This window comes from Symphodus melops, assembly GCF_947650265.1.
Source record: "Symphodus melops genome assembly, chromosome: 8".
NCBI classification, from domain to species: Eukaryota; Metazoa; Chordata; class Actinopteri; order Labriformes; family Labridae; genus Symphodus; species Symphodus melops.
The window spans coordinates 12,591,802-12,614,128 of NC_136698.1; the positions used below are offsets into that span (position 1 = coordinate 12,591,802).

The 22,327-nt window shown below is 38.3% G+C and overlaps 1 protein-coding gene across 4 annotated transcripts in view; it reads right to left on the reverse strand.

Annotated features, from left to right (window-relative positions):
- The window catches only part of pex5la (peroxisomal biogenesis factor 5-like a), an 86,380-nt gene that overhangs the window by 22,628 nt on the left and 41,425 nt on the right, over positions 1-22,327 (reverse strand). For 2 of the 4 annotated variants that reach the window (XM_079350261.1, XM_079350258.1), the window contains 6 exons: positions 16,869-16,980; positions 12,709-12,918; positions 11,719-11,842; positions 10,988-11,081; positions 10,681-10,710; positions 6,817-6,912 (listed from right to left, as the gene is read on the reverse strand). In XM_079350261.1, coding sequence (XP_079206387.1) covers positions 6,817-6,912; positions 10,681-10,710; positions 10,988-11,081; positions 11,719-11,842; positions 12,709-12,918; positions 16,869-16,980 — 666 coding nt within the window. The remainder of the gene's footprint in view (positions 1-6,816; positions 6,913-10,680; positions 10,711-10,987; positions 11,082-11,718; positions 11,843-12,708; positions 12,919-16,868; positions 16,981-22,327) is intronic. The other 2 variants (XM_079350260.1, XM_079350259.1) reach the window with 2 other exon arrangements.

Below are 22,327 nucleotides of genomic sequence, written 5' to 3' on the forward strand. Positions count from 1 at the left end.
GTATACAGGCTCTTAATGGAAAAAAGTACTAAATCAACTTCAAACCTGTATAAATGTATTAATACAAAGCCTTATAGTAAATATATAAAGCCTTTTGAGCTTTTTCACAGCATCATGGGTAATGTAGTCTTGCAACAAACAATTCTCCGAGTAACTCACTGCTCAGCCCAGCTCTTGTTTTTTTTAGCTCATGTGAATGTCTCTTGATCATTTAAATAATAGAGTAATTGTTATTTCCTTCTTTCTCACTTTGTTGGGGCTCAGTATGTGCACTGTGACCAAGTCCATTATCTTATTATTCGCGCCTTGGCAGTCTGTTGTTTGTCTGTTGTCTGGTAAATAACTTGTCCACCCCTTAATTGCACTACCGGTTCAACAAATTGCTCACAGAATTGAAATGAAAAAAAGATATTGACATATTTTTAATTTACACGTTATTGGGCAATTTCTTTGTAACACTGTGATGGGCGTTTTATACAAGACATTTAATTATGTGGAACAACAAAGATACAGATTCGCAATTTACATCCTGTGCATCACCATAGCTGTGGCTCTAATAGAGAAGCACAGATGAAATGTTTAGTGAAATGGATTGAATCCTGAGTGCCTTTTTCCGTCAAATTTGTCACCATTGTTTGAAATTGACTGTGGGTTTGGTATTCATGTGTTCCCTCGTGAATACATTAATGACAAATTAAATAATAAATGCAACAGATTGCACCCTCTGCACTATTTTTGTTTGTCACTTTATAAAAGGATATACTTATCCTCAATAAAATTCGCCTGTATTATTCGTCTGCTACACTAAGGTCAACAGTAGTGTTATAAACTTATGTATGTAGATTTTTTTTAACTTCAGAAATCACAAGCATAATAAATAAATAATATTTCAGACAAGTGAAGTACTGTTGACAAGAACTTAGGTGCCAGTAAACGGAAGCAGCCTTCTTTTTTGAATTGGGATTGCAGTGGATTTGTTGAATTCCTGGGAATCAAACCTCCCCCTGAGTCAGTTTGACTTGTTAACATGAAAGTTATCCTTTGGAGGAAACCAAGCACATGAATATAGTTTGCTGAACCACTTTGCCTCGAGGGGTATCCATACAAAAAGCCTCATTATTTACCAATGACAAAGAGCAAAGGCTGTGAAAGAAAAAAAAAAAAAGAGCTCCTCGTCTCTAAAGCATGACTGACTTGGCCTTTTAATGTTAATAAGCTGCACAGGCCAAGTTCTCGGTCAGTGAGACAGAAATAGGGAGCTGGAGTCCCGATAACGTCACTTGGAGAGGAACAGAATAGAAGTGCTATGTATGCAGTATGGCCAACAATATGATTACTTGCTGGAGCCTGTGATAACAACACAAAGCTGCTTTGGCTATGGCATCACTTTCACTACTGTGCAGCTCATTATCACAAAAGTGTCAGTCAACTTTGAATATTTGCAATGCGACTGCTTCTTCACAGGGAAGGTCGCAGTTTTTCCACTACTTTGTCATGAGTAACCTTCAGAATCCACAAAGAGAGATCTGAACACAGCATACGTCTTTACACGTATTGATCCGGGGAAATCCATGCATGAGGGTTCTTAGTACTTTGTGTGTGTTTAGCACCCCAAACAAAGTCCACTATGAAGAGGTGCAAAGGGTTTTCTAAACCTGCTTTTTTTTTAGTCAAGTTAATTTTGACTCAAGTTCACTTTCACCACCTGTGATGCAATTCAGTTGGGTTGATCTGAAAACAGAAAAAGTACTTGTGGCAAAGCTATCCTGTCAGGCATTCTCAAGAGGTTTGGCATGCATGCAAATGCATGCTCACCCATTGGTTGTTTCAGATAACACGAGCATCCACTTAAATTGTTTCTATGTTCAGTTTAAGTATGGAGAAACGTTGTGATTGCGAAATTAATTGGTCATGACTCAGTTGAAAAACGACAAGAAATCTCCTTTAAAATCAGTTCATATGAACACACTTGACAACACCATGAGAGGGTGTTTTCTTTTAACTGCCTTTATTGGTTAGGTTCATATGATTTCTTTACCGTGACTCTCATATCTACTCCAATCTTGTTTAGAACAGAATGCACTGCCCAAGCTTATTGTTAAAGTGGAAATGCTGCAGCTTTTATCGAAGACTTGTTCATTGGTGTTCACGCAGTTATTAAAGTAACTGACTCAAGTACAGGCATTACTCATTTATTTCCCCCATCAATATTTTCTCAGAAGGCGTGTGGATTAAAACCACTGACCTTTGGATTGCAGGCCTGCATCTCTAATTTATAATCAACTGCATTGCCTCTGCTGTCTTCAACAAGAACTGCCTCAGACCAGTAGATAACACTGAACCAGCCCTGCCGCTGTTGTAATCAAACAAGAGGCCACATAGTCACATTTATCTCGTCTGTATGACCACTATTGAAGAACTTTATAATGCCTGGCCACGAGTGGTGAAATGCGTCACACTTGATCTGTGGTCCTTTCAGATCACCCCCCCCCCTCTGATTTGGGCTCTCTTTGTAGTAAACGTGTTAAGTTGTCGTCAGGTCAGAGTAACTTACAGTTTAGTTATAACATAACATGGAAAGTCACTTACCCCCAAAACATCCCTTCAATCAGCCAGAGTTCTATCTCCTAGCACACTGCCTTTTCATCGTTCATTTTGAACATTTGTATGTGTACAGGAATAAGACCTACAGTTTCTCATCAGAGCCAGCTTTGTTAAATGGATTATATTTGGAGCCCATTTCCTCCTCCCTCTATTGGTCCTAATTTTTGTACATTTGGATGCTTCATCTAATTGAATGAATTTGCAAAAAGGGCGCTGTGCTGATTTAAATGATCTCTCTGCCATCTGAGCCGTCTCTACCTCCATGTCTTTGTGAGTATAAAAGAGTGTGCATATGCTCAGCTACTTAGATGAGGAATTATCTGATTGTGAGCTTTGACATTGGCAGCCAAAGCCAAAATGACCGACCACATGCATCAGAGCTCCTCTAAAGTGGAAGCCAGCACTCAGGCTGCAAGATCAAAGCTTCAAGATACAGTTACAAATCGAGGCTCTATGCTTGGATAATTGACCAGGGAACATCTCATATCGGGCTATAGGGCATGCTCTGAACCTCACAATTATTTTGAAAGGAGGCTGCTCGCTCAACATGTGACATCACTGCTTACTTGTGGGAGGGATCCCCAAGCACACGGCACACTCCTCTACAGCTGTGCTTTACATTTTCTAAGCGTCTTACTATCCCTGCTCTATTATTTATTGACCGTTATAACTCTATGAAACAACAGTCTACTAAAGCTCTCGGCAGAACTGATGTGTCTCAATAGTTCAAGGCTGGCTCCTCTTTTCTGAGAGGGAAGATGTTTGTAGAGTGTAAAATTAATATTTGCTGACTCCTATACAGCAGATAAACACTTTTGAGACGCCCTGTTAGTTGTTGCACTTATGTAATAGGACCTTTTAACAAATTGTACTCTGAAAGAAAAGCTAAATTCAATTGTCTTTGTCTGTCTTGCAGATGGATTGAATACTTTAAAGTGTTGCTGTAAATAACTTTTTTTCTCATCAGCAGATCAAATAGTAACTGAATGTACGACGACATTGAAGAGGAAAAGTGGAAGATTTTTTTTTTTGCAGAGATATATTCTTGTGGAAGCAGTATCTTATTTTCCATGTAGTCATTGTATACCCTACACATCATGTCCCCGATAGCATTAGAACATCAAACACTCTACAGAACTTTACAATGGGAATCTATCAATACACAATCCTATGTAGCACGATGACATCTAATTACTGTAACTTCTCGGTCCCTTGTGCTATCTGATGTCTGGCGGTATAATGACTGACCTATTTACCTCCCTATTGTTAGCCAGCTGGGAGTCATGAATATTTTTCTGGGCCAAACACCCTGTGAACTTGAGTGTGCAAATTATAGCACGGACTATTAAACTGTCCACTCACACCACAGGAGTGATTTCATTGCAGGAAGAACAAAAGCCATCGTTTGACAAGGCAACGAAAGGGCTGAAGGAGTCATATGCAAATCAGTTCCCCATGACTTCAGGTGGGCGTATTAAAAATCTGCAACAATTATGATGCCACATGGGTGGCACTGCAAAAGCCGAACAAAATAGTCTCGGCTTACAGTTCAAAGGATTCAAATTTAAGTCTAAACCGTTTAAATAAAGACAAGATATAGAGGGTTTTTTAGATGGAGCATTTTTTCAATTAGAAACATGTTCTTAACTAAATATATTTTTTTATAACTTAGTTCATGAACAACACCTCAAACACAACCCGTTTTCGTATTTGAGCACTGTTATGATTATGCTTGAGGGCAGTCTCTTCCGGGGGTCTTTGGCAGTGGGTGTGTTTTGTAGGTGGAAAGGTAGGGTCAGGACTGATATCACACCTGGAGGGGAGGTGTGGTGGCGGCTCAAAAACCCTTGATAAGGAGCACCTGCAGAGGTGCCTGGGGGAAGGAGTTTCCACGAAAAGGACGCCGAGACGCAAGACGCCTGAAAGGAGAGCACGTTGACCTGATGAACAATTGTTTTGTTTTCTTAATATTGACACCACGGGGGACTTTTGTTTTGAGCACTATACTAAGCAGACATCCAGGAAGAAAGCGTGAGCTGGCGGAGCGAAACACCACCAGATTGCGAGAGGTGGTCAACAGATCGGTGAGTCAGCCACATGCACCCCCCCTCTTTCCAGACAGGACCAAGTTGCACACACGAGGGAACTTTTAGGAACACCCTCACGCAGACACAACACGCAAGGAGAGGTAGGCTACGAGGTTACGGGCTCACTGGGTTAGGCTTGAGGTAGCCTGTTAGCGGTGAGTGGTGAGCGCGTAACAAGCACACATTACTCTCTGACTCTGATTTCACATCCGCGAGAGGTATGCAAAAAACAAGCTAACCTTTTATGGAGATCGTTGTCACCTCCTCAAAGCGGACTACAATTAATACCTACAAGTGTCCTCATCGGCAAACTTCACAGCAGCACTGTTTACAATCTGCTATCTACATTAACCGAGCTCTAGCAAAAACATCATCAGACCGTCGCCCTCCACCACCCCGAGGTTAAGATTCATTTATCCGAGCCGTGTCATACGCTGATCTCCTATCATCTTAGAGCCAGGAAACTGAACACCGGACAAATCCTCCGCAAGCTAAACTCATCTCGCCAACTCTTGGATCAAACAAGCTCCAAAAAAAAAATAAAAAATCAGATCAGACAGTTGCATCCTTGAAGCATGCCCTCACCAAGAGAAATATTCAACTTAGACCCATCTTACAAAAAATATTTCAAAATATTTACGACGTCCCAGGACAACTTTAATGTCAAACTCTACACTTTAGCGTCATTAGCCTCAGACTTGCTGTGTCACCGACCTGGCCCTATGCTATCCTGGAGTAGTAGCCCACCTTTGAATCATGTCAGCGAAGCACTTGACACAAGACGAAGCACAAGACAACATAGAGGGTTTAAAAAAAAAAAAAATCACCTCCCATAAAGTTTGTCCCCATGATGACATGACCAATCAGACCTATTTCGTTTTTCGTACCAACACATTTTAATTGGTGTTGTAAAAAGGGCCTTTTTGACTGTGGTATGTATGTGACTTTGTGGGCTCCTGGAGTCAGCCTCAAGTGGACACTCTGCACACTTAAGTATTTTGCACTTCCACATTGGCTTAATATTTCAGGACTGGAGGGTGACGTTTGGCTGTGCTTCGGTAAAAATATAATATACAACAGATACACTTTTTTGACCCTGTATAGCCAGCTCTTAACAGCCTTTCTCAGAACCTTAAGTTTTACATATTTAAATCAAATGTTGCCCCCATTCATTGTGTATTGCCACATAACACACACATAGACTAAGTGTTTTTTGTTCATTTGTGCAGCATGGAACCAGCTGACAACGACAGGCTTTAACTCTGCCAAATGTTCACTTATCTCTCTGCTCTCATTTGTTCTTCACTACCAGTCTTGGTACTTTGATTGCTACTTAATTAAGGATGGCCCATCAGGTGTGGATGAAACGATTACTCCAACAAGTCCTCCAACCTACACGACCGTAGAGGTCGTCTGACACGTAATACGACCCATAGGAGCGTTTCCTAAATTAGCGCCCCCTACCGGCGAACGGAGAAATGCCAGTAAATCGTCACCCTGCACCGTCTCACTGCTTGAAGCGCTTACCAAATTGAGGGATGATTAAGTATTCTTTTGGGAAAAAAGTTAGCTAGCTGTGTTAGGGTTAAGGGTCGAACGTCATTCAATGACGAACACACTCCGCTAGAGGTCGCTTGACTCTAAAACGTAAATATGGGTCGTAATTTGACGCTTGCACAAACGACCAGTGGAGTCGTTTTTTGGTGGAGGACAGGCTGGATTACTCAGATGGTAATGAAGGGGTCAATAGGTGAAAATGTATCTGTCGCATTCCTAGCAACGTGCATCTATTTGAATAGAGATGGACAACTTCTAATCTACTGTAATAACTGAAGAGCATCTATTATCATGTCTAGAAGCTCATCAACTGAAGAGAGGTGAAAATGAGTGGCTGTCACATTTTTGCTGGGCGACATTCATTCTATGAACGCAAGTGAGCAAGTGTTCAAGTTCAGATGTTTTCCAACCATGTCAACGGGGGGCAGTAATGGGTCAATTTCAGAATTCAACAACAACTTGAATTTGGTGATTCAAAGTTGCTTCTCGTTCGGTCTTATGAAGAGTCAACTGTAGAGATGCTTCTGAACTGACAGATGTGAGCTGTTCTTAGTAGTTCTCTGCTTACCTCTACAGCAGCCTTGGCTCGCTCAAACTCCTCCTCCAGGGACTGATTCCTGGACAAAAGGGCACTGCCCAACCGCTGCTCCTTGCTTAGCCGAGCCTGTTACACACACACAGGAACATTTCATTATACACATTTACTCTTACAAAGTCCCCCCATTTAACAGCTTACCATATGCAAACAATATCACATTTATGCATACAAAAACACATACACACACCCACACTCAGCACACACACACACCTACATAGCAACGTCTCACACACACACACATTGTTAGCTTTAGGTTGAGACAGACAGGGAGAGTGTGCACGGTCAGCCATCTCTACTTTCTCATGGGCCAGTAGATATCCCTGCCTCGACAAAGCCTCTGACATGCTTAGGAAGGCCAGCAGAATCCCTGATGTCAGCATCTCACCCCACTTCTCATCTGAATGCCACTCTACCTATACAGCCTCACTAAGCTGCCCACCCACCCCTCCCCCACACCTTCTCCCTTTCCCATGCACATGCAAAATCAAACCTGCAAATGCTGCTTTGACTTGCATATAAAGCTTTCACCTTGCACATGGAAATCAGTAGTTTGCGCTCATGAGGTCTGTGCTGAAGTTTACATGATATTGATGATGATTCTTGCTAATCTGATTTTCAGATACACTTCCATGCTCTTATATTTTATAAACCTAGATTTCTGTAAAGTTATGATAACGGTAGGACTAGTGAATCCTGTATAGTCTGATGTGTGGAATCAGTGGCTTACCCTGAGGAGCCAGCTAGTCCCTGTTAAAACAGAGCACCATTATGCAAGTTTAATTGAGGTCACTTAATCTCACTATTAATGGAAGAAGAATTAACTGCCTCATCCATTCAATGTATGTAGATAATCCCATTTATTTCCTATTTACACAAATATGAGGCATGCAGTGTAGAGAGTATCTCATTGCTTTCTGTGCTCTGTTTTGTGAAGAAACTTCAGTTTTCTGTTGTAGTATAAGACACACTATAAACAAAACAGGTGTCATACCCACTAAGTTTTAAAAAGTAATCAACTAAACTAGAGTTTGTAAGATTTTAAATGTAATTTATTGATACATTTTACTTTAATGTATTACAATGAAGGGAATAATTTAATGATTAACAAAAATATGAGGTAAAATGGTCATCAATGACTTTTTTCACGATGAAGATAATGATAATGAAAACTTTGACGAAACAGAATTTTGTTTTTTCACACGAGATGAGAACTTAAACTTAAGTTTTAAAATCTTTGACATTTTCCTCCATAGTTGGTGGGAACGATATCCTGAACAAGCAGTGAATATTATAATATCAATAACGAAGGCTAACGCTTAAAGGTGTATTAAAAAGCTCTTTAAAAATGTAAAAAAATGTAGTGATTTTGTGTTAAAATGTGTGCTTGGGGTAAGTACTATTACCACACTGTGAAAGTACTCCACTACATTTCAAAGTCCTTCATTCAAACTACATCAGTCATGTCTTCAGTCTGATGTTTAGTGTGGGTGAGGACAGAGGTAACAATGTTTTACACTTATTTAGCATACATCAGTCTTTTTTTTTTATGTTAGTCTGTGGCCTGTTGAATGATGTAATGAAGCCTGTCAACCATAGATTTCAGGGTGAAAAATAACTAAAAGTTTTAAAAATATTTTTTGAAGATCCTATTAATGAGGGAAAAATAAATAAAGACAAAGACACTTTTTGTTAAACATACATTAGCATGTTTGGATGTTTAGAAGTATGACAAATTAAAAAAAAGAAACAGAACAGAGTTCAGACCGTTTACCCATCAGCTCATGTTGCATGCTAATTATTTGCTGCCCAGAATTTGAAGAACCATTTCTAATGTAGGTTAGTGATAGCTAATCTAATTTCAGCTATAGTTAGAGCTGACATTTAATTGGTTCCTTTCCTTATTTTGTGTGTTCAGATTTTAGAAACCTTATTGGTCTTGAAACTTGTTGAAGTTGTGGTTAATTCCAATTACCAGCTCAATGGATAAAAAACAATACTGGGAGGGTTTTATTTCTTTCTACAATCTGTAACGTATTTACTCTTCATAGAGAAGATATTTAATCAGTGTCAAAGTGATGATCACAGCAGTGCTGATATTCAGTATTACATCTCAACCTTGAGTGGGATACTGCATTATTTCAAAGATACAAGCAGAAAATAATAAATAGTAAAACTCAACAACACATTCAATAGAACAGCACCAACCCATCAAGTTTACCAATTTAAGAGAAACTGGACTGTTGCCAAACAACCTCAACATTCTACATGACTGTGTCCGAAATCACTCACTCATTCCCTTCTTGTCATTGTCATTGTTGTCGCACAACTAAAATGTGTTGCTTAACAACCGAGGATCAATAATAACGGTAAATTGCACGAATTTAATTGATAACTTCTCTTATAATGAGTGTATTTCCATGAAACATTTTCAATTAATAAATACATACGAATATTGAAGATGTAATTATACATTTTAGATGTAATGAAACATATTTTGGACTAAAACTCATTCATGCTGTCAGACTCTCGTTTGTCATCATTATTAGGACAAACTCCCGTTACTAACGTTGGAATCTTTTACTTTTTATAAAAAAGATGATAAATTTCAGTAAAAAATTCTCTAAAATATGAACTTTTTTGTGTTTCCGTGTTCATATGCATCGCTCCTCTTGTCTGTCTGACAGGCACCGAGTCAAACAAATGCATGATGGTGCCCATCTGTCGTACACTACTTTTCAGAATGCATTGTGGGATACATTGAGTGGAGTGATTTCGGACACAGCCCTGCACTCTTACTCTGTCCGTGTCCAAGGTTACCACATATACTTCTTTGTTGAATGAACTTTTATGTGCTAAAAGTAAAGGTTTGTATCATATCATGTTTTATGTTTGGTTTTAACCTTCTATGTTGCTTTTATCTTCTGTGAGGCGACCTTGGGTGGCTTGAAAGGCACTAGTACATAACATTTATCATTATTATTATTATTATTATTATTTATAAAACTAGTGAAGTGAGATCCTGTTTGAGATTAATAAAGCTTTAAATTTAAAATCACAACTCCTGGCTTAGGAGGAGCGATGCACATTGTGAAAAGTCCGAGTGATGTTGTTCTCTTATCGGAGAACAACTTCACTGGGACTTTTCACAATATGTTTCACAATATTTTTACAATTTCAATATATTCATGAAATGGCTCTCAGAACTAACTGTTGCATAAGTAACACTGAAGGATCCTCCATGAAGCTGAACACGTTCTTCTATTGTGGGTTTAGTGTAGGCCTACATTAATGTGGAGTAACACAAACATCCCTCTGCTCTTGCATGCATTTCCTGTGAGGTCCCTGCCAAATAGAAAATTAAAACCACTCTTTGTAAGCTAACTCCTGAGTTAAACAAAATGTGTTTTATTTGCCAACAACAACACCCTGTTATTTGAACAGCTAATCCAAAATGGGTGGGAGTGCTGAACGGGTGATGTATGTTTAGCTACTTTGGTAAGCTCAGCTCTAATGGGCCTAGAGTTAGACTCATGAATAATTCATTGGCTATTAATCTAATAATGGTGTCTGGAAACAAGACCCCTTATATAAACCTACACAGAGACATCAACTCAGGGGGAAAGCACTTGACATTTGGACCTCATAGCACCACAAAGGAACAATCTTAATGGCTACAGTACATCAGAATTTCCTTATAAGCTAATTTTGGCTTTAATGTTATCTCCTGTTTTTGTCTTTTGAGTCAAATTTATTCAGCTACAGTGATGCTTTTATTTCTGGTGCAAATGTAAAAGTCTTTCAATACCATATGAAAGGATGCATAGGGAGGCTTACATGTCTTCCACTAATATACTGCCTGTTGAGCTGAAATGGAAGAATTGAGGGTGTTAGGAGAAAACGATGGCAAAGAATCACACAACATGGTGTCTCAACTGAAACGAACGGTAATATCAGGCTTCTCCATCGTGCGTTAGTGCATGCAGTAACATTAATCATTTCAAGAAAGTCTTATGAAGGCTTAGCCATCAGTCAGAACAATGTTTCTGAAATGTGTTTCTTCTCAAAAGAATGTTGAATTCAAGTGCAGACAACAAATACATGATGATCATTACTGCCTGCTCCTGTCGCAATGAGCACTTACTTGAGATGCCAGGGCAGCTTCTGGGTCCACTTTAGTATTTACTTCCAGGGAGTTCTTATTCGATGGCTCTAATTGGGATTTACAGTCTATAGACCTAAAACAGAAGAGATAGAGAGATGGTTCACATTAAAAGGGAAGATCACAGTGCACTTTATGTGAATTTATTTTTGTATACAGTTTCTAAATATTTCTATGCTTGAAATCAGGCCCACATTGGTAAATTGGATTTTTTTTTTTATTTATAAAATAAATCAAAGAGAACCTAAACTTTGTACTGTATTTACCTCCCCAAGGACATGAGCTGTATCAACTAAACAAACAACCAATTACATCTCAATTCATTGCATGAGCTGTATTTCCCTTTCCCAGACCCCGCTCTTGTTATTATCCAGCATTGAGCCATAGTGTCTAACTTGTATTCTCTTTAACTTTTTTTTTTTTTTTAACCTACTGGAATCGTTTCAATTAATCAGAATGGGTATGGTCCATGCTTGCCTCACTTGTTAAACCTTGAGCTTATTGTGAATCGCATCACCAATGTATCAGTCTTCTGTGTTTTTGTCTTCCATTACGTGAGACTACCTCTGAATGCAACAGCGAAAGTTTTGTTTCAGCAGCTGGAGATGCATTTTAAACTAACCCTAACCCTTTATTAACAATTTTCTACCTGTAGATGATAGGGTGATCCAAATGTTGCTACAATTTTAAAAGACCGTTAGATAAATGCCTACCAGAGAAACTCATTGGAGGAGTTTTTTGAAGAACGTCTTCTTTCTAACTTCCATTTCCTGTTGCCGTTCCTTTCGGGGTTTGGGTTTAGCTCTTCCCATTTATCCAATGGTGAACTGGTTGTCACTGGAGAAAGAAAGCAAAGGATAGACAATTTAAAAAAAACAAAACACTGATTAAACAGAGGATTCTCATTTTGAGTTAAATATTGTATTTAAAAACATTTGAACAAATCTGTGGAGTAAGGGTGGCTCATAATTTAAAGAGTCTTTTTATTTATGAATTTTGACAGTGTTCATGTGTTCTTGGCAATTTGAGCTCTGTGTATGTCTTTACAATAGATGCCCAAAATGGTTTCAAGACATGGACCTTTGCAGATAAATTATGCCAAGTTAATAATAAGTCTTATTGCCATGAATAATTCAGTACACCGTAGTTTGACTCAATCTGCATAATGAGTTCTCATTGAAGACTCTAACCTTTTCAACAGGCAAATAAGAAACATATTGGTTGTTTCCTTTTGAATGTCTTGTAATATAATCCCCATCCTTACAGTAAATGGTTTGCTCTTTCTCTGTTTATCCTGAATGTGTGTGAGCTCATTCCTCTGGGGATGGTGGAGTAAAAAATGAAGATGGGTTATGTGGAAAATGGTTAAAAGCAAGAACTAGCAGTCCAGGTAGATTTTTCAATTTAGTTCATAAGTTTAAAAAAAATGTGCTTATTTCTTGTGACAGTTATGACCTCTCATTCAATCAGAACAATTTTAACCCAACAATCCTCAGTGTATGCTTTATGGATGCTTTTTGACAATCTTTCTCCTAATATGGTAGCTGCATTTTTAGCACTGCACACAAAGTAAAGGGATGGTTCGAATCCCTGTCCTTTTGAAGAATACATTTTGCTCATAGACTGAAATGTATTTAAAATATTTAGTGTCCATCAGATATATCAGAAAGGTAACAAACGACCAGCTTACAATCTGTCTCTACCTGAATCTATGGACGCCCTCTCAGGGGTTCTCATACTTGGTCTTGTCTGTTCTATTTCCACTTGGATCAGCTCGGTCTCATCCGTCTTCTTCCTGTGAGCGTTGTTCTTCAGGCTGTTGCCTCGCGACGACAACGGACTCTTCCTGTTCTTGATGGTTTTCCTATCGCCAGGTTCACTAAGATCCAGCAGGTCCAGTGTTGAAGACAGAACTGTGAGGGACATGGCAGCATTTAAGAAGTCCTCTTTTGTTCAATTGCGGTACTTCTCACACAACTTTAGTTATAGGCTGTCTGCCCAGACTTATAACAACAGCCAGGGTAGATTTGGCAACCCAATCAAATTCAAAATAAGGTGGAGAATACAGTATAATCAACAAAAAAAACCCCCAAAAACACTAGTAATAAAGCAATGCACCTCTTCAAACTATTTTATTTAATTGATCATTTGGCACGCAATTTAACTATGCAATCAAAACATTCTTCTCTTATTCATTTTCTTCTTTTGTTGTCTTTATGAACTGCTCTGAGAAGAAAGATTAAGTATTAGAACTGTGAGTCATGGTTATCTCTGCGGGTTTTTTTTTCTTCTTTTACTTAACCTGAAACTCATTAGCTTTTCCTTGTCTTTTCTGTCTCTAAGCATGTGTCATACTCTATAAACGTAGCTGTCTCTCTGTAACACAAGAGAACAGCTGGCTTCCCTTATTTTACAGCATGAAGCTTTGATTTTGATCTCAACTTTTTCCGACGGTGAGAGAGCTGTCAGAGGTACTTAAGATGCCATGAAATGCTACCTCTAGTTGGACATCTAAGAAATGTGCTGCTGCTCTTTAAATAGAGTCTAAATATGCTTCTTGCTGCTGCACAGTTGGATGAGGATAAGGGCTGCTCCTTTTGAGAAGATCAAGTTTGGTCAATTAAGTAATTCAATCTCAGGTTGGCAGAGAGGTAAAGGACAGAGCAGTCTGACAGGGACTCAACTTTTGTCTGAGCTGTCGTCTTCCATTGTGTTAGGGTAAGCCAAGTGGATATTCTGTGTGAGTAATAACTTTTAATTCTTCCTTCTGTTTCGACTGGATTTGTTTAATGGTATTAAACCAACACTGTACTTCCCCTCCAATTCTGGTTTAGACATTCTCTTTTCTTCTGCGATTTAAAAGGTATGGTTTTAGTGACAAGCATTAAATTCTGCCTATGTCTTGCTAATTTCATTGTCGTTTAAACTCTATTATCAGTAAATTATGTTATTCGTAAAGTGTTTCATTTATTGATATGCCCCCAAAGAAAAGTTTTAACATTTCCTAAATCCATGTGAGACACAGCATCAAGCTCCTCATATAATCAACGTTTTTCATGCTCATTTTTCAGGGCTATACTTGCTGTCTTGATGCACTATGAGATCTAAAACACATGACTGCATATTTGTTGTGTGCTGCTGTTTCATGACAACCAACTGAGATCAATTGTCGACTGAAATCTCTGCGCAATTAGAACGCATGCCTGTCTTCCATGCCTTGTGCTCTTTAGGCGAAGTACAAATCAGGGGAGGCACACTCTTGGGAAGGTTGCTCGACGAGTTTCAACATCAAAAAGAAACACAAAGCTGTTCATGAAAAGGCAATGTCACAAATATTTTGGCACCCTGAAGGCTACTTCAAATGATGAAACTGGGTAGATGTAAACTACTGTACCAACAAGCACGTGTGTGATCCAGAAACCTATGATATCATGTAAACTGTAGAATTATCTAAAGGGTACAGTTAAAGATTAGAAATAAGAAAAGTAAAGAGTTCAATAAGAAAGTGAATAAAAAACTAATACAGTTTTCGGTAGACCTTTTGAATTGGACATGGCTATTGATTTGTTTTTTGCTTTAAAGATTACATAATAGCTTGTCACTGTGGATGCTTAGCAAGCTTGTGAAGGGGGCTTCCCTTTGCAGCTCTTGTTCAATATACCTTACTTTTTTTTGTTTTCTTTTTTTTTATTAAATAAAAGAAACTATGTTACTTTTTACATGTGAAAGAGTGATTTAAGTCATTTAAAATCAAAGTGCTATTTTCTGGTTACAAGCTATGATGGATAATTGCTACTCAGCTGAAATGTGTACTTAAGCTTATGATCACAATGCCATTTAGAAGCAAGAGACTATCGTTAAATAGATTCTTATAACCTCACCTATTTAGTAGTTCTACAGCAAGAATCGGGCATCCAAAGGAAACTCCTGTGGCCATTGAGGCAGCATGTCAGAGCAAAGTGCTGACAAAAGAAGTTTCATTGAAAGGATTGAGGAGAAGGCCTTTGTGTGGGGATACAGTAGCTCTTCTTGAAGAAATGAGCATTCAGTCAAGTAATGGATAACCTAATCTAAGGGAGAAGGACACATTACTTTTGTAAAGTAAATCCTCATTTATATATTTAACCTGGCAATTACAGTAGGTTAGTTCTTCCCTTCAGAGTAGTTCTCATCTGCTTTCTTAAATCTAAAATCTAAACAGCTAGATTTGAAATGAATTCAATGAAACTGCATGCAAGAAAGTGCACGCTATAATGTACTCTATGTCCCATATGGATAAACGTAATTAATCTGGCAATTATTATTTATTTGTTGGTTTTCTTTGGCTGCTGTTTAGTGTGGTTTCATAGTACAGGTCTTTAACTGTCTTTAACACGCCTGAAAATCCGCTTCACCCTCTTGTCTCTGAACTGGAGGAGAAAATCATGTAAAATGGACAAAAGTGAACATGCTGAGTACAAGAAAAGAAGAGCTTTAAGACATTCGTTTTCCATGACCACATGATACTGAATTATTAAAACCTTAGCTTTCAAATATCACTTCACTGAATAGTATAAAATCTAGATCTTAATAAATAATGTAAACCAGATTGGATCATTTTGTGAATTATAAAGAACCATGATCAATTAGAGTCAACTTGCGTCACTGTCAGCAGGAGCAGCAGGAAACATTACAGAGACAGACTGTAGACAGTTCCCTCACAATATTCCCCTTCACACTGCCAGGCTGATTCAGCATGGTCATCAGGCAGTATGGTGACAACACATGTCAGCTGTGCAATCTGGTTCTGCACGTACTTGTTCAAGAGATGTTACAGTTCAGTGATCAAACTCTACCCATGTGGAAAACAAGATGGCATCTGGCATCTGTTCAAGTCAAAACATTCTATTTCTTATTTCTTACTTTGACCAGGAAGATTTTTTACTTATTATCAGAGACATGTTGAACACATACTTCCTGCGCGCTTTAGTGGTTTAAAAAGTGCAGAAAGATGCAGATAGGAATAAAATGCCATTTGCTGACTTGAATTACAGTCTCATATTTTATATATTAGGCTGCTTGTTTTGGAACATTTTAATTGTTTATGATAAGGTTATATAAAAACCAAAGACTTACACAATGATTGTTTCTATTTGTCTGATTCAATTATGTCAGATAGTTACATAATAATACATAGTTAAATGTAAAGAATCAAAAATATACCACAAATTGCATTAACTACTTGACTAAGATAGAAACATAGGTGTATAGGTAGCCACACATTTTGCTAACTATTTTAACTTTATTTTAACTGTCTCTTGTGTTTCTTATTTAGTTATTAATTAACATCAACCTTAAATATCAGCACGATTTACTCCTTATCTTCATGCACCACACAATAAATGTGCCCTTCTAGAAGTGGATAAGATGCACATCTATATGGTGTTCTGTTTCTTCTGAAATGTACTTTTGGATGGAGACCTTACTATTATGCAATAATTAAGCACATATACATTTATAGGCTCATGTAATCAAATTAACTTCAATTTCCTTTGTCATATGAATTTTCTTTGAGACTATTTTTTATCCTTCAAGAAACATGGAAACCCAAAGTAACTGGAAAAGTGGGATCCCTTTAAAATGGGCACTTAAACAAATGATACCATCTGTTTAATTATGTTTAGTAATGTTATATTTTCAAGGAAGAAGTAAAATACTAGTTGCTGCTCAAACTCTTTGTTTTCTGGTAGAGTCATTGCACATTTCAATCCCAAAAAATCAAATTAAAGAATTACAACTTGTAGTGCTGGTGAGCATTATTTGTATTTTTGAATGTGACCAGTTAAACTGACTCTATTTGCAGACGGAAATGATTGTACTGTACCAGCTGTGTTGGAAGTCACTGGGCGGGAAAGCCCATCACACTTGGTCTCGCAGAGAAAATCGTCGATGGAGGGGCTTAGGAGGGGGCGGCTCTCTTGTTGCTCACTCACCAACTGAAACAGAAAAATGCAAAAGCTGTTCAGACTCTCACTCAGCATTGAAGTCCATTCATCATATCTACATTAGGCCATGTTGTGGACATCAGCTCTTTTCACACCATTAGTTGACATCCGTACATGGAAAAAGGGTTTCATCAAGTTTGTGTGTCTTTTAGGTAGATGGCAAGATGACAACATTTATTCACAACTTCCCAAGATGCATAGATTTATGAAATCTGGAGTAATAAAATGCTGCTAAGCTGTTGGGACATTTTGGCCATTCGAACAGACGTCACAGAAGTGAAGTGCACAGGGCAGCTTCAACAATAAAGCTTGACATTGAACTTGTGTCAATGACAAACATTCTCTTCTAATATGAACCTTTTAAGTAGAGGCAGCTATGGGGAGGCTGTTGCTCAGTTGAGTAGAGTCAGTTGTCTCTCAGGTTGGGGGTTAAATCCCCAGCACCTGCAGCAACACGTCCAATGTGTCCTTGGGCAAGACACTTAACCCCAAGTTGTCCAAGTTCCTGCTTTGTTTGGTCACTTTTCATAGCAACCTCTTCCATCAGTGTGTGAATGGGTATAGATGTTGTGGCATGTAGTGTAAAAGCACTTTGAGTAGTCAGAAGATTAGAAAAGAGCTGTACAAGCCAATGCTAAGGTTTCTCAAATCAGACAGGTCGTTTCTCAAGCTATTCTGACAAACATCACACTCCTACCAGCAGTTAAAATATCTGTTTAAAAACCTAGATGCATGTATGAAGAAAACTAGATGTCATCCTGTATTGTTTAATCTCCATTGTTTAATAAGTTATTTTATATAGAAAAATGGTTACGTTAATATAATGCACGACATGTCACTGAATGAGTCACCACTGAGAAAACTACATATTATCTAAAGTGAGTGAAACCTAATGGATGTTCAACGTTATTGCTTACCTCACCTTCCAAGTCATGAAAATGCTAATTACCTGAACTGTGATACACCAATTTGTATGCTTGCCAGTGCAGCTGAGGATAGCTTACATCCAATTCATGATCAGCACCCTGAAGTCATGATACTCCAGCTGCAGCTGGCCAGAATATGCTAACGAGTAATTCATCATTTTGAGTTGAAAACCAGTTTTGGCCCATTGTGAGGGTGAGCCACCACTAATGTCAGCCTTTGCAGAGTGTATAAATTGCTGGCAGCGAACAAACATGACATTTGCTATAGTTGCTCTGCAGAGAACAAGAACGCTTACAGAATTGTAATGAAGGTACTAAAAGATTAATTACCAAGCAAGAGGAGACAGCACATAATGCTATGTGAGAGTTGCTGAATGTTGTTTTCATAGTATGTCTACATTGTGTGGGCCCCAAATGTAAAGTTATCCCCATTGTAATGCAACTTTATCATTATTTAGCCATGTGCTCGACTTTACACCCTCATCGCGCAAGTCCTATAAACTTCAATTCTATTTGTGTTGAAATAATTTTTAATAATTACTCTTGTAATTTACTCTTAGTCACATAGAAGCTGCTAAATCTTGTTTGGGGGATTATTGTATACAAAGGGGAGGGGGACAGCGGGTGTGTATTGTAGCTGTCTTGTGTCTTGTGTCCTGCCTGTCTGTATACTTCTACTGGATGCCTTGAATTTCCCTCGGGATCAATAAAGTATCTATCTATCTATCTATCTATCTGTCTATCTGTCTATCTGTCTGTCTGTCTGTCTGTCTTGCTGAAATTATCAGAATTGTATTTTCAACCGTCATAGTTCATATTCAATGTCTAATGAAGAATTTGAAATGAAATCTTGAGCCTGACAAAATACAGAAATCACCATAGCATTATCATTTTATTATTAAGTTAAAAAGGCTTTAATGTGGCTTATTCTATGAGGAATATGTAAATAGGAATGCTTTGATGATTTTTTTTTTTTTTTGCAGACAGCAAAGGTTCAAATCCAACCTATGGCTCCTTTCCCATATGTCATTCATTTCTGGCTCTATCCCCTGTCCTATCTCTATATTAAAGCAAAATCCCCAAAATAGATCTTAAAACTACCGTAAATTCCGGACTATAAGCCGCTACTTTTTTCTCACACTTCGAGCACTGCGGCTTCTACTCCGGTGCGGCTAATGCATGGATTTTTTATGGGGGACAATGAGCTTCTGCCGCAAAAACATTTGACTTCGTCACGTCGGATCTTAATATCAGTCATTTTGCGCTTTATGCACGCACCCTCATGATGGAAAACACACGGAGAAATACATATGATGTAGCTTTCAAGTTAAAGGCGATCGACCTGGCTGTCAAAGAAGCTAACAGAGCTGCTGCACGTTAAGATGACACTGACAGCGACAACAGAGACTGAGGAAGTGAGTAATGAAGTCATTCTGAGGCAGTGAATGGATGGACTTTTTCTTGTGAAAAATATTACGGTCATCTTTTTCATCAGCCGTGTTACAGACACCGTCGGCTAGGCTTCGTATTGTAACGGTTCATGTTGTAAAGTCAGTAGTTGATAATGTGTTCATAATTCCGATTATGTGGAGAGTCAGTGAATGCACCAGCGAGGACGTGTTGAGTGGCTGTATGAGAGAACGCTGGGGGAGAGAGTTGGATTGTTACGGAAAGTTATGTGTTGCTCTCTGCTGTAAACGGCGTGGTCACGGCCGACAGTGACCGGATTATTACAAGTTATTATTTGAACGCTCTCGTCGTCCTTTAACGTCCGTACGGACGCTACAGTATTTGCGGATGTTACCGGTAGCCTACGTCTGTGTAAATAGCTCTTGTTATAGCGTGGACACCTGCGGCATATAATCAAGTGCGGCTTATATATGTACAAATACATTTATTTACTTATTTTTAGCCGGTGCGGCTTATATCCAGGTGCGCTCAATAGTACGGAATTTACGGTAGATGGCCAGTATTTTGTCGCTCTGTCCATATCAAACAAAGAAATTATTACAGAGTTGCGGAGTATTAATATCATTTTATTTATGTTCCAGATAAATCAAGAGCAGGCACCAGTGGCCTCCAGTTATTGGCTACATAAACTAGCCTGGTCACCAGCACCACAGAGCCAAGCAATGGTGGACGCGCGTCCTCCTTCACCAGTACTGGCAAACCGACACGACTCTGGGTCCATTCTGAAGACGTCTTAGAGATACAGACAGAGATATGTCGGTCAAGGGAGGAGATAAACCTCTTTGTACTTGTCATTAATGTGACTTGAGAAGAGGCTAATGAAAGGTCCTGCATCAATTTAACAAAGTGTTTGAACAAATGTTGTTTAATGTCCAATTCTCATCTGAATAGCATACCTTCCATATACCATAATTTTAGAAGCGCTGAATGAGGTCCTGTCTCTGTCTTAAAGGCCTTTAAAGATGAATTGGATCATTTTGTCACATGTAGCCTGGCTACATAAGTAAGTGCATCTACTGTGTGCAATTATGCATTATGTGGCACAGCAGCGTGTTACATTGATTATTTAAATCTCCATACATGCTGATTAGTTGTAGTCTAACGTCAACTAAAGTTCTGTGTTTTAAATGATCAGCAGTTACACACACAGAAACACACACACACAGTCCAGTTCATGCAGTCACATTGGTACAAGTACAACAGCCATCTTCCTGACAAATTTGCTTTAATCAAATAAAATTAAAATAATAACCTCTTATTATACCTCTTATGACCTCTTGTTATGAGATTAAATTACTAAATGTACTGTACTAACACTAAGAAGCACAACGGCCAAAAACACACAAAAAACCCCACATAAGACCAGAGAAAAAGTTTCAGATCACATAGTTTGCATATTAAGCTATACTACAGTTCTGTTGGGCAGTGGGCCCATCTGTCATGGTTTGGTTTTGTTCTGTGTTTGGTCCTGTTTTAGTTTTCATTATTTCCCTTGTGTTCTGTGTATCTATGTTCCTAGTGTGTTTTCCTGTATTCTTGTGTTCTTCTATGTTGCCTGTTAGTTTATTTCCTGTCTTGTGTTTTAAGTCTAGTCTTTAGTGTTTCCTGTTTTATTTTGTATATCTGGTTTTGGTGGTGTCGTTGTCAAGTTGTACTTGTCTTCAGTGTTCTGGTCTTGTGTTCTTTGTTCCTTGTGTTTCCCGCCTTCCTGATTACCCTGATGTTCCTCACCTGTCTCGTTAGTCTCACCTGCGTCTGATTACCCCTTGTCTATTTAGTCTCTGTGTTTGCCCCAGTGTCTTGTCGGTTCATTGTTTTTGTCATGGTCTCTTGGTTTGTCGTGTTCTTGGAATGTTTTGCTTCTCCCTGCTCCCTGTCTTTTCTCCGTCGTGGTTTTTGGATTTTGGTTTTTCAAAGTAAGTTTTTGTTTGCCTTTTTGTTAATAAATTATTATCCTGCACTTGGGTCCACCTCCTCCCTGCTTCCTGCCCTTCAACTCGTGACACCATCAGAGAATAAACCATCATCACCAGAGAAAAAATATAATTATTTTGTTTGGTGAAAATTTTTGCTGCACTGTAAGATTGCTGATCCTACACAGGCAATCATAATTTCTGCTCTTCTGGCATCAGAATACATTTTTGGTTCAAGTGAAGTCTCACAGTGTGAAGTAACCTGATTTCATCCTCTGCTGCTGCCTGCCCAGGAATTCATGCATCCCCCCATTTTCACACATCACACAGGGATTAACTTGTTTTTAAAGGTTGCATATATTTAGAAATGTACACTTTGCTTGTTCAGGTAAAGTGTAATTGTAGGCTGAGGCACTGAACCATAAAGTCTATTACTAGGGTTATTATTATGAAAAGAGGAAGAAGCCTTATTTAATCTCTGCATAATAAAAGCTAATAGTTACCATTAAACCCTTGTCCCTTTATTGAAGACATAATGTGATAAAGGGGAATAAAACAGCAGTATTAATCCACTATTGTATTTATTCATACGTAAACACCATCAGTTTGAGGCCCAGTGTTAGTTTTTTATTATACACATTCAAAAAAAACACACATGTGCATCAATTGTAAACATTTTAACAACTTAATTATCAAGATGTTAATCATCTATAAAGTATGGTCTAGTCAGACAAATGGTGTTTTAATGTAAGTTTAAACTGAATATCATTTAAAGTTAGTGTAAAAATAACTAGAGATTGTAATAAATTACTACAGTGATGTGAATGATATGAGGAAATCAACAATGTGGACATTGTTTAGTATTGGGATGATGATGTGTACAACTATAAATAAACGTTTAAAACAAAAAGTTTGGCATATGTTCCTCGATTTCCTCTGATTAATTTCTGTTACAATTTCGGTCGTAACATTATTTTCCCGGATTAGAAAATAATTCCAAATAGCATTTTGTGCCTTTCTTTTTCGACA